The sequence below is a fragment of the Phaenicophaeus curvirostris genome, chromosome 8 (genome assembly GCF_032191515.1).
Source record: "Phaenicophaeus curvirostris isolate KB17595 chromosome 8, BPBGC_Pcur_1.0, whole genome shotgun sequence".
Taxonomy (NCBI): Eukaryota; Metazoa; Chordata; class Aves; order Cuculiformes; family Cuculidae; genus Phaenicophaeus; species Phaenicophaeus curvirostris.
In genome coordinates, this window is record NC_091399.1 from 5,711,234 (window position 1) to 5,724,613 (window position 13,380).

At 36.5% G+C, this 13,380-nt stretch overlaps 1 protein-coding gene across 8 annotated transcripts in view; it reads left to right on the top strand.

The window, feature by feature from the left end:
• S1PR1 (sphingosine-1-phosphate receptor 1) overlaps positions 1–13,380 on the top strand; it is a 57,430-nt gene that overhangs the window by 15,094 nt on the left and 28,956 nt on the right. For all 8 annotated transcript variants that reach the window (XR_011337842.1, XR_011337844.1, XR_011337845.1 and 5 more), the window contains exons 2-3: positions 379–627; positions 7,983–8,084. Coding sequence is in view for 4 of the 8 variants with exons in the window: in XM_069862216.1 (XP_069718317.1) it covers positions 379–627; positions 7,983–8,084 (351 nt within the window). In the remaining 4 variants the exon portion in view is untranslated. The remainder of the gene's footprint in view (positions 1–378; positions 628–7,982; positions 8,085–13,380) is intronic.

Here is a 13,380-nt window from a genome sequence, read left to right on the forward strand (position 1 = left end):
TTCGTCTTGTTAATATTTCATCTGTAAATGTCATGCTTCTATATGAAAATCAAGTGTGATATACTAATTTTGTGTGAAGTATGTGTTTTCTCTGTCATGGTCTTGAGCCTGGCATCTGAGATCACTTCTATACGATTATGCTGTTGGTATTTAATTTCAGTGGAGTTATTTCTGATCAAGGTCAACATTCTAGCACTTTGAGTATTTATGCAGCCTAGAGATCTGTCAGTTCTCATTTCTTTACTGTTACGAAATGAAAATTGAATAAGAGGATTCTGTGACAATATGCAAAAAAGGAAAAAAAAAATTGAAAACAATCATTAAAAATGTCCCTCGTAAGTCACTGCTGACAATTCACTGCTGATTTTGTTTGTTTAGGCACTTCCCATCAAGGTGGTTATTCTCATGACGCTGTGGTCTACGCACTACAGAAGTGTGGCATTCGACATATTGACACCGCAAAAAGATACGGCTGTGAATCTCTTCTCCAAAAAGCCATCAAAGAGAGTGGTGTGAAGCGAGAGGACCTCTGGATAACTACCAAACTGTGGCATAGTGATTATGGCTATGAAAACACAAAGAAAGCCTGCTTGGAGTCTTGTGAAAGACTTGGTGTTGAATATCTTGGTATGGATCTTTGCCTATAGCTCATTTATTACGTTTGCAAAGATGTATGAGTTCCTGAAAAAAAGCCATGTATTACAGTTAGATCACAGAAACCAAATTCTCCTTTATTTGCACATTTGTAGAGCTCTTGTCCTGTTTGTTCCTTTGGAAGTTCACAGGCCTATAATTGAGGGCACAGACTTTTTCCTTGTTGCAAATGTTTGAAAGCAAATCAAGGTGTGTTTTCTAAAGGTATATTTCATTGTGAAATTGGTTTGAGGAACCACTACATGAGTTTTATGTATTTTGCTAAAAACACCTGAAACATATGGAAAAAGGATTCATGAACTTTGCAATAATTTATGGGTAATAGGGCAACAAAAGTAGCTAAATTCTTCTGTGATCTGTTAAATCACAAGGAATGTGAGTCCTGTCCACACCTAATTTTGCAGGTCTATTAACTTTTAAAAATTTTGGTTAACTGCCTTTGGTTTGGTCTGTCTGATGCAGTATACTTTGGGGAAAACATTAACAGTAGCTACAAGGCGTCAGAAGACAAAATCTTACTAACACTAAATTAGACTTATGCACTTTTAAACTTACCCTGATCATAAACTTCTTCTAGTTAAAGATGTGATATTGTTACTCCCTTGTTTGGCTGGCAAGAAGCTGCAATAATGATGCCAATTAATTCTGTGCAACAGGTCATAGGAGAGGAGGTACCTGATAAAAATAGACATGATATTTCTTTAAAATGCTTTTGCTTCTTCTTCCCTAGCTGAAGAAAAGAAAAATGGAGGCAGAGGAAGATGAATTTAAGTAATAATCTAAAATAATGACACTGGTGGAGATACTGTTCACAGAGATAATTGACCTAACCTTCAGGTGTGTTGATGCCCTGAAATCTCTCGTTTTACTTCTTTTTCCTCATTCTGTTCCCCCTATTACCAGTAAATAAACTTTAATGAGGAAGTGAACAACCTCTGTGAATTACAAATTTTGCAGAATTAAAGGCATATAATTATTTCCAGCTGTGTGCTGTACATATTGGCTTTTTTGCTTGGGTGCTTTGCAAAATGAAGAGAAAAACTTTGTCTGTTAAAGACTGAGGTATTTGTATGCACATATTTGGCTCCATTCTTTCTGGAAGTGTATCCCTTAACTTCCTGCACAGGCACAGAATAATGCAAAAGGAATTGAAATCTCCTTTTGTCTTACCCATGCAAGTACAGGTCACTGCAAGGAGACTTTCATAAACAACATTTCAAGCTCTGACTTTCTCCTCTAAATTAAGAAATAACACGTTTCCTCCTTTCTGCTTTGTGCTTGTTATGTTTTGTGTTTGCTTTCTTTTTTCTCTGCTTGCTGTGGCACTGGTGCTGAATGTCGATGAGAGGAAAACTTGACTCATTTCCAGGAAATAATTTTCAGTGGTTCCTTTTAGTACTGTAATTTGCTTTTATTTTCTCAGGTAGTAGACTGATTGAAGTAGGTGCCACACAAATACTCAGTTTACATACTGCTGCAAAGCAGAAATACATGAAAGAAGTTAAAAAATATCTGAAAGCAAGAAATGCACAATTACTGTCACCATGTGAGTGAATCCTTGGACTGGCATAAACGGAACTTCAATTTGTCAGATATGGTCAGCTCTGAGACTTCTTTTGCTCACATCACTAAGACAAATTACGTAGAATTTCAACTGCCTGTGCAATTTGCCTCAGTACCAGGACTTGACTTTCCTCCTTCCTCACCTTTCTTCCACTGATGTGGAGATGTCTGAAAAATTTATAAAGCTCTTTCTGAACCACCGCTTAATCTGACATAGTGACCTAAATCAATGCTGGTGTCAGCTTGCTTTAACTTGATCATTTTTCTGGTTTAGGAAATCCATCACATGGAGGTCACTGATCTGTCAGTGGGGATGGTGACCTCTGCAAGCAAGACGGGATGACAAATGGAGTTATGTTTTTGGCTGCTTGAGTTTAATCTCTGTTGGAACAACTCCACAGACAATTTTTGTTAAACACAGTATATGTGCACTTGTGCGTAAGAGATAAGGTTGAGTTCTATGTTTGGTGCGAATTATGCTGATGAAGTAGACCCTTAGAGGAGGTTCAGTACATGGTATGATTCATGGGGTTAATAGAGAGCATCATGCTTTAGGGAGTCCTGTGCCTCCTGTCTGAAAGCATCCTGCTGGAAGGTGCTATTGGAAAGATTTTTAAGCAAAAAGTAATATACTGCAACATGAACTTTTCAAGGGTTTCAAGAATGCTTAAAGTACTATTTCTTTGTTGGAAATTTTGAGGGTTATCACAAACCTAACATGAGTGCAGGTGATTGGTTTGAACATATGGTTATAAGCTTGTAGAACTAAGTATATATATGCTACCTCTGTTTTCGTTCATACCTGCATTTTGTGTCTCTTTTCTGCTGGTCAGTCTATACCATAGAGAGGACATGAAATCCATGACTAGAAGGGAGCAGATAATAACAGGGCAATCTGTATCCCAGCTTTTTTAGGAAAGTAAATTCTTTAGTTACAAGCATGCATTAAAGCCGGCAGTTTTTCTTTGAAATATGAATGTGAAATAAAGGTACATGAAATGTGCCTAAATCAGAATTTACCCAATTTCACTATATGATATTAACCAAATATGTGGTAGTTTGCAGAATTTCTGTGAAGATACATGGTTCATGTAGAAAACAGAAGGATCCTAAGTAATCTATCTAAGCATGTCCTGTTTCTGTGAAGTTAGACCTTTTTGTTGAAGGCAATGTTAGTCTTTCAAAAAACTGCAAAAAGAAGCTGTAGGAGCCCTGACAGCTAAATGTGCAGCTAAGCTCTGTGCTTTAAGGAGAGTCCTGTTCATTTCATTGAGGGTCCTTATGGGCTACACAGTCCATCCATGCAGACTGAATTGGAGACTTGGGAGATAATCTAATGGGAACGAACAGATCTGTGCATTACAGATATATAGAATGCCGGCTATTGAAATGGATGAACTGCTGAAAGCAGATGCAGCTTTTTAAGAGAAAAATGTGTTCCATGTAAAATACTGTTTTGAAACATTTTCTATAAACACATTTTGGGCAAATGATTTTAGATGAGCAGCGTTCCAGGAGTTTTAGTTGAATCTATATATTATATATCCATGAGAAGCTGGAAATTAGTATTATTTGTGGGTAGTGGTTGTAACAGATATCCCGCTCCTTGCATTTTCTAAATGTGGTCCTCAACTAGCAGTTACAGTAAACCAGTATGAAATGGCAGTAAATCTTACAGGTTTGGCAGTAGCAGAATACATTCCTTGGGATTTGGATCAAACCTTCGAAGTAACTTGAATGTGATTTGTGGGTTGCCGAATTCATAAACAATTTTGTTTTCCTTTTGACTGTTCTGGAGTGTCCCGTTTGGGCAAATTTAACCTATCACAAATCCCCAGCTGGAGCTGGACAGATGTTCTGTCAGCTCACTGAGTGTAATAGATGAATCACATGAATAATGATAATATACCCAGTTCAGATTATGTATGAATTCATAATACTTCGGAGGTTACTTCACACTGATCCTTGTTTCAGTAGAATGAAAAACAACAACAAAAAAAGGCTGGACTGCTGAGAAAAATACATCATGTATGTACTAAGTGCAGCGACAATTGAGAAAAGTGGGCAAAATACAATCATTGCTTTAAGATAACTGTGCCAAATTTTGATAAAATTATACTTATGCTTTTAGGTTTGATATGGGCTAGGGCTTGCTCTTCCAAATAAGGTTTGTTATAGTGAGTAATGACTTGTTTTTAATATTTTATTAGGAATTGGAATAGAGTTGCAAACTTTTATTTCCATGACAACATGCTGTTGGCTTTTAAATGTGTAAGATCTCCCTGTACTTTTGACTTAAGAGGAGCTGTGTTTGTTGTAGGTGCTGCAACCACTAAGAAGTAATAAGCCACTCTGTTTTAAATGTCTGTGTGAGAGTAGTTCATGTGTTAATTTTAGTTTCCCTGTAGCACTGCATTTTGATATTTGAATGAACTTCAGGCCCTCGCTTACCACCGCACTGCTTCAGCTTGGTTGCCTGTAAAGGATGCTGTAAAAAGCTAGTAAATGCAGAATTTGATTGTGAATGTTTGGGGTTCTTTTTTCTTCTTTCTCAAGTCTATCTTCATAGTTTTTTATTTTGAGTTAAGATTATTTTTTAAAAATAGATAATTGTAAGACATCTCAAAGTGTTGATTACTCTGCCCCAGTCTACCAGGCACAACCACGTCGTTCTAAGCAGATAAAAATGTAGTCTGTTGTTGAAGACCTCCAGTGATAAACTTAACATATTTCTTGATTAATGGAACCTTAAGCTATTTTGATAAATAATTTGAAACTAATTTCGTGCCTCTTAAATGAAAATAAGAGTGTTTGTGCTCATGTGATCCCCCAGGAGAAGTAATATTTTAAGCAAAAGAACTTGTGTAGGTGTGAATGTGCGTTCAGCTGAAGATTTAATCTCAGACTTGGTTTGTGAGGCGCTTACTGTTCTTACTGGCCTAGAGGTATTATGGAAAGTTCTCTAACAGGTGCAGTAGAAGTAAGCAGATCCTGGTTTAAAATTAAGTATGCTTAGTTTGTTTAAATAGAGTGGCAGTTCCATTGCTCATTGCAAGGTACATTCTATTCCTTCTGCTTCTGGCCCTAGTCTATCGCAAACACTTCTTGCAGTTTGGAGGACAGCGCTTTGTGATCCAGTAGATGCTTTCTGGCGCTAAATGTGTACATTTATAACTGTGAAGTTATTTTTATTTGAACAAAAAACCCTAAACCTAGACATAATAGGATGATATGGACATCACATACCTGATAACACCACCTTTCTGAAACACAGGACGAACAGCTAATCCTGATTGCATTGAAAAAATCTCAGACACTAATACAGGGAAGGGTGATGTACTGCATTTTTCAATTATCCAATGCCAGAGATCGTTCAGTTATCAAATCTATTCCAAGTCATTCTTCTGAGAGTGTTTCAATTTCTTGGGCTGAGTATAAAGCACCTTTGTATGTGGAAATCCATGGTGTATCTATTTCTGTGAACATTTATGAACTGTAGTGTCTAACTAAATAGTCAGGCTTTTGGAAGAGTAGCTTTTGGTGAAATTCTGCTTAAGTTCGTGTTGTGGGTTTTTTTTTATTGGTGCTATATTACATGCTTCTACATAGTTAAGCAGTTCTTATTAGTCTGAATTGGAGAATGTAGCAAGCAGCAATTAAAGATGTGTAATTCTTCCATTATTACTTGAGGTAAAGTTACACCTGCTGATACACGATATATGCTTTATCCAAGCAAAACAGTTTAAATTAAAACATGGCAGTCTTTATGCAGTAAGTGCTCCTGATGGCGTATATACTTTTCAATCAAAATGGACACTTGATATTAGCAATTCTTCATACTGACCCTTGGGACTGCATCTAATATATGCTGGTGGGCATTTTACAAGAGACTTAATTGGTAACGGAATTTGAGTAGTCCTGATTTTTGAACATAACCTCACCAAATGCTTTAATCAATATCTCAATATTAGTTTTCACTTCAATGTCACAGAAATTGGTATTTATTCCAGTACCATATATTGATGTTTGTCCTTAATGAATACAACTTCTTTCATTAGAGCAGTTAAAGAAGTAATTATTTGCAGATCAGTGACAAACAAGACTGCCTGTGGTTTTTTGATTCTTTTTTTCTAAATTGGGAGTGGATTTGTTGTGACAGAAATCCAAATGCTGTGAATCATTATGTGATAATAGTGATATTTGTGTATGATGTGATGGGTGATATTTGTTTGTCTGAAAGACTAATGTGTTGTGTATATCAGAATGTGCAAATTTAGTTCATGATTTTTGTGATACACTCAAAATAACTTTTTCCTCGATGCATCTGTAAGGTACAAGGTTCTGTACTATTCTAATTAGATTCTTCGTGTAAACAAAATACTTTATTTAACAGTGTTGCAGTAATGTACCCAAATGGGAACTGGTGTATTATAGTGAATTTCATGTTACCTTTTCCTCGTAAATTGAGGTTGAATTTGTATTTATAGAGGTGGAAAGCTAATATACCAGCCCAGTGGTAGAGTAATCATTAATACAGTCCTTAAATGTGAATAGAAAAAATTATGGCAGAGGATCTGCTGTAAACGAATGATGTGATGCATTCAAAGAAAAAAAACCTCTGGTCATTGCAAACAAATATATTTTTTATTTCTTAACTCTATATTTCAACTGCCAAAGAAATAATATTATAAAGCACTAAGACAATGGTGCACATCTCAGTCATGCATTTATTTCCTTTTCCTGTTTTTTGTCAGACTAATGTGTGCAGCAAAGATCAGCACCTCTTTGACAGGGATGTGTGCAGTTGCCTATTTAATCTGCAGTTAGAGTTTAAGTAGAAATGTAATTTTATTCACACTGTTTCCTAAGTTTCTCCTTCAAAATGTGTAGCACTGTCTGTGAACTTACAAAGGAGTTGCAGATCCTGTCATCTTTGAAATTTGGGCAATCCGATTTGGAACTTGGAGTCCAATACATGTAAACTTCTCATTTTTAATTTATGTTGGAAATGCTTCTTTTCTTCAATAGAAAGATAGACTTTTTCTTGCGGAAAAAAAATTGCTTTCCTGAGACAGCCAGTTTCAGTAGCTACTTGAATCGTTTCATCAGCAATAAATTTTAATTGTTTGTAATTGTGCTAAAATTTCATAAAATGTAATAAAGCATAATTTTGTTCCCTTAAAATGCTTTTTAAAAATGCTCAAAATAAAATCACAAATGCTCCCACAAAATTATAGCAAAAAAACTGCATGAAAGAATGTGCTATAATTTTGAACAGAAATGTATAAATGGAAGCATTGCCTAGAAAGGAAAAAAACCAGACCTGCTGCTGGATATGTATAAAATAACTAAACATTTTTATCTTCCATAAACATATTTATCTTCCATAAACTTGAAGACTTGTAGCACTTCAGCAGCAGTTCAGTCTTAATTTCAGTGACCAAAATACCTTTGATTTAAATGGGGGTTGTTATGTGTTGGAAGTTAAAGTGTGTATGTGACCATGAAATTCTGATTGCAGTGGCCTCCACCTGTGGTGCTTGTGCGACTTCTGCTGCCTTTGGTTGTTAGTGGAATGTTGTAGATTTTGGTTTTTAAAACTAATTAGATGTATGCAGTATTGATTATGGAGTCATAATTGTAACTATTTTGATGATTTGTTAGGGGCCATTATGAAGGGAAAATGATGTTTCACATGGTTTGACATGTTTTTTTTTTTTCTTTTGGACACTTTACTGAGTAGTCTGGTTTTGTTTCTTTTTTAGATCTTTATTTAATACACTGGCCTGGTGCAAACGTTCCGGGTAAAAGCAATCGAGAGGTCCGAGCTGAAACCTGGACAGCGATGGAGGAGCTCTATGAGAAAGGTGATACGATAATGAAAACCTGTCTTGGCAGAGGGAATTACAGTGTATTGTGGGGTTTAGGGAATTCCTAGTGAGAGGTGTTGAAAAAACTTAATTTGAACTACATGCTCATGTTTCCGTGGGTTTTGAGTGTGTGAGTAATGTGAATCTCTAGAAATTGCAGCATTAGCATTTTGGTGAATTAAATAAGAGACCTTTGTGTTGCTTGTAAATGAAACATCATTGCCAAATTCTGCCTGTGAGATTAATGATGGTGTGCACACTTTCTTGAAGAAATCTACAGATGACATTGAAGTGTATATGACACTATAGAGCCTCTTTGTAGTAACTTCCTCTGTTTTAGAACTAACTTTTGAAAAAAAAAAAATCAAAGGAGGGAGCTATTGTCTTAAATCCTGATTACTGTCAGTGTTTGATTTTTGATGCACTGCAAACTTCAGTTTATGTTCATAGCAATAGGAAGAGTAGACTGTCCCAATCAAAAATTATCATGTAGATTCAAGAGGAGGATTTTGCTCGTGTTGTGCAGTTCTGTGGCAACGTGAACCACTGCATTTACAGCTTCAGAGAAGTTCCACAGACAGGGAGAAGACTTCTTGGATTATGTAGTCTATCTGCTAACTCAGAGTTACTGAAATAGCAATTGTAGTAGGAGAGTCATGTGAAGGCAATTACAAGCTGTATGCTACTACCAGTTTTATCAGAGCAATAAATAAAGCTGTTCTCTTCCACTTCAACCCTTCAGTTACTTTTGGTCTGCGTCTAGAAACACAAAAGTAAATTATCTTTGATACATCTTTTGTTCTTGCTTTTTATGTTAAGTATAAGGGAAGTTGCAACAAGTGTTTTCTGCCACGCAAGAGATTACAACATTCAGTTTTTAAAGAAACACTACAGCGACTTCGTATTTCAAAGCATAAATGGCTGTTAAGTCCAAAGGTGGATTATTCAACAAGGTACTTCATCTTTCCATTGAGAAGTTTTTTTCTGGTGGGTGTTGTGGTTTGAGTTTAATTAGAGTCAGTTTTGTGACTCTAACTCAGTGTCGCCTAAGTAACTTCATTTTCTGAAAGCTAACTGCGTGTTTTTCAGACAGTTTCTCTCTAGAAGTGATGACATTGGTATGCAGAAAGGCCAATGCTTGTATTTATTACTACAGTCACCAAGGCCATCCTTGAGCTGTGAAAAAAGGCCACACCTGCAGGGAGGGGCAGACAGGAGAGGTGACCCTAAACTGACCACAGAGTATTCCATGCCATATACACCATACTTGGTATAAAATTGAGAGAGCACAAGGTTCTCTCTCTCTTCTGTGATGGCTGACCTCCAGTGAGGACCTCGTCTATCTGTTCGCTCCTAATCCTGGATCTGTGCATTCCTGAATCGAGTATCTGAGTAAGCTCCCTCATAGCTGCAGACCCATTCCCTTGTGTGTGCTCTGCAGTATTTGTGGTGACTTGTATAGTATCATAGAATCACCAGGTTGGAAGAGACCCACCGAATCATCAAGTCCAACCACTCCTATCAAACACTAAACCATGTCCCTCAGCACCCGTGCCTTAAACACCTCCAGGGAAGGTGAATCAACCACCTCCCTGGGTAGCCTGTTCCAGTGCCCAATGACCCTTTCTGTGAAGATTTTTTTCCTAAATTTTTCCTTGTAGTTATCGAGTGTGGAGTTTTCCATCTTTTTCCTCTCATTTTCCTTTCCTCAAGGGTGGGGGAGAGAATCCAACTGCTCAGTTTTAGCTGCTGAAATTAGCCGGGTTGGGGGTAAACCGTGAAAATGGGTTACTGACTTAAATAAGTTAGTGCCTGTCATTTGTGCCCGGATGTGCCATCCTAATTTGCTGCAAACAGGTTGTATTTCCCCCTTCTATTATTATCCCTATTCTATTAGCTTTATTCTACTTTTGTATGTGTTTTTGTGATCCTTCTTTTCTTACATAACTCTTCCTCTCTGTATCTTCTTAATTGGAAAGACTGTGAGCTATTCAGTGGTCCTCCAGTAAAACACTGGAAGTAGCATTGGTGGCCTCATAGACAGTGGAAAAATTACTTTATTTTTTGTTCCTATACTTGATACCTCTTTACAGACATCTTATGATATATTTATTTCTCTTGCAATTGCATTTCTTCAACTGTTTTGTCAATTTGTATATTGCTACCCTCAGTCTTTCTCTGAACTTTTAAACACTCTGTAGACTCATGACTCATTTAGCTGAGTGTAAGTTTTCCAGCTCTGGTTGTCTCTATTACCTGAATTTCAGTTAGATCATCTACAGGGGAAAGAAAACTTACTAGTCTGGTTGAATAAAATACCTCAGGACATTAACCTCTACATTTTTGCTTTAAGGAATACAGACTCTGAATCTCCTGACCATAACCATGTGTTGCTGAAATGATACACAAATGTTAACCACTCTGGGGATGGAAATGCAATGATTCCCAAGGAAAATGTTAAATAATTTGTTTGCCTGGTTAGCCACTAAGCTTTCCACTGAAGATTAAACACTTGCTGCATATCTTTATGTGACTTGTTAGGTGTTATGTGAGCAGCATATTAGCTATGGTATAAATTGAATCTAAGATTTGGTCAAAATCCTTACTTGAGGAAAAAATTATCTTCATTTATTAAGGGAAAAATAGTAAGTTTTATACTAAATAGGTGAGTTCTTTGTCTTCTCTGAACTTGACATTAGTTCAGGTAGACATTTAACCCTCTTCTTTTCCTTTTCTTTTTAGGAAATGTTTATTCCGGGGAAAAAAATAGTAGAACCCAAAAGCTTTACATTTAAGGGTTGATCATTTAAACAAATAATTCTGCAGTCAATTCATGAAGGAAATATTGAAATTATTTAACTTGCTATTGGGTTCAGCAGCTAGCTGTGTCCACACTGAAGACTTTCTGAAAATGCAAACACTGTTCTCTGTGGAAAAAAATGGTTTCTGTTACAGGACTGATACTGCATATTTATCTGCAAGAGATGTATGAGGTGATTCAAAGATCTCTGTATTAACCTAAGTCTTTGGTCTGGCTGAAGTTAATAAGATTTTCTTTAATCACTTCTCTGTATTCATAGCTTGTTTTAATGCAGATATTTGAAAATCTCATTCTTTCAACTTCAATTTAAATCCAGGTTAATATTTATTCTGCAAAATTCCACTTGTGTGGGACAAGCAACAGTTAAAAAATGTAAATTTTTAATAGTCTTTTTATTATTATTATTATTGATTGCCCTAGGAGGAGAGTAAATAAACTGTTAGCACTCAAGACTGTGAAAGTCTTTAATGCAGATTTTTAAGATTGTGCTAAGTTTCAGATTGGTCACAATGGTCACAAGTTGATGCAAGAATAATGACAATAATCTTAAGGAAGGTTTGGAGTGAGCTGTAACATCAGAATAGTCTCATAAACAGAAAGTTATAGATTCAGGTGACAAGAGAGATGCTTTGCTGTCACTGAAAAAAACCCACTATGTCTTTCCATTGTACTGGTTTTGTACCAGTACTCAGAAGTAATCTGAGGTTAACATTTTTCAGTAGAATCTCTTGCCCTGATACAATTTGAACTGGAAACACAAACAATTTAAAATGACAACCTGATTGTTATCTGTTAGAGCTCTGGGTACCCTCGCCAGTTGATTACTTACCAGATGGCAGTTTTGGGCTGCACCCCTTGGACCCAGTGGGGTTTATATCTTTGGAAACTAAACAGAATCCAGTTACTGCTGCAAGGCTGGGTCTCAGGAAATATCAAAAACCTTGAAAACCTTGATAGAAGGTTTCGTATTTTAGCACTTGCCTGTGTGCCTGAATCTACTATTGAACTGTTTAATGCAACTGAGCAGCTATCTCAAGATGTCACTTCAGGTTAAAAACAATTTTACAGAATCCTGGGATGTTTTCTTGATTATTTTTTTTTTGTGAGGGATACTGTGACAGACATGACAGCATGTACAAAAACACTCATAGGGAACCTGAAGCCACTGTTGTCTTTTACTGGAACAGTATGACATAATACATTAATTACCTATGTTAATATCACACACTCTGAAAATTTTACCTACTTTAAGTGTTTTGATCCCTCTGGGTTGTGTCTGGAATGTGGTCCCGTGTCTTCCAGGTTCGCCCTGGAGCTACAGAGTCTTCAGCTAAACATGCTTATCTTTTATTTTCTCCTGCCTAAATCCTTTAGTATGTTTCTTAGGTACATTAATAGTCCTACCAGCATCTTTCCCTCTTTAACCTAAAATTTGCGTATTTTTACACTCTATCCTTTCTTCCCTACAAACAAGGCAAGGTTATACTTTGAGTTTGCTTATTTTAGTATTCTTTTCATATGGCCAGAGCCCACTCATTATATTTGGTAGTTTCCCTTAACATCTTTCCAAGGAAAAATGTCATACGGTCTCGGTTATCAAATATAGATATATATTTGCAGTGGCATACAAATCTATAGCAATTGTATCATTCCATAACATGAATTAAAACTTATAAATTGTATGTACATTTCCTCAGATCACACAGGAAGTATACTAGGATGCTTATTACACAGGAAGTATACTAAGATGCTTATTCCTCATATTACTGAATTCTAATGCTGCTTTATTCATGAGATATTCACATGCTGGTTAAGAAAGGACGCAGTGCAGAGATTTCTGTTTTGTCTTACAGTCTTTTGTCTTCTGTAAGTCTTCAGACTCTAGGGTTTGCATTCATTTAGGCCCTCCCTCGCTTCCAGAGGGAATTGTGCCATCTCTTATGGTAGCTCAGGGATCAGAATTCTGCACCTGATCTTGGTAGTCAGCCCAAGTGATCAGAAGGTTTGCTAACAGAAAAACTCCTGAGGACCTGAAGCAATTTCCACTGATCAGTCCTTGCAGCTTCTTTATGTTGAGAACAAATGAGTGGGGGAGATAATTATTATTTTCTTCACTGTTGTAAGAATTGTATTGTGTACTTGGCAACGTAAGATAAAGGCACTACGTGAACTAAAAACTCCCATTTAAAAGTGCTGGGTGACTTCTGATAGGCCAAGCTGACAGCTCTTTATTCAAAGCAGGAAAGGTCTTATTTTTAAACTGATTTCTACTAGCTGCGGACGCTGTTACAGTTTCAAGAACTAGGTTTTTTTTTATTAAATGCTATGGAATGCAGTATTTAGTTGTTTTTTTTTGTTTGGTTGGTTTTTGTTGTCTTCTAGGACTTGTTAATCTCCTCCAGCTTGTTTGGGTGACTCCATTGCTTTATGTACATCTGTCTAAAGGTTGCTGTCAAAGTAAATAAGTCTCTG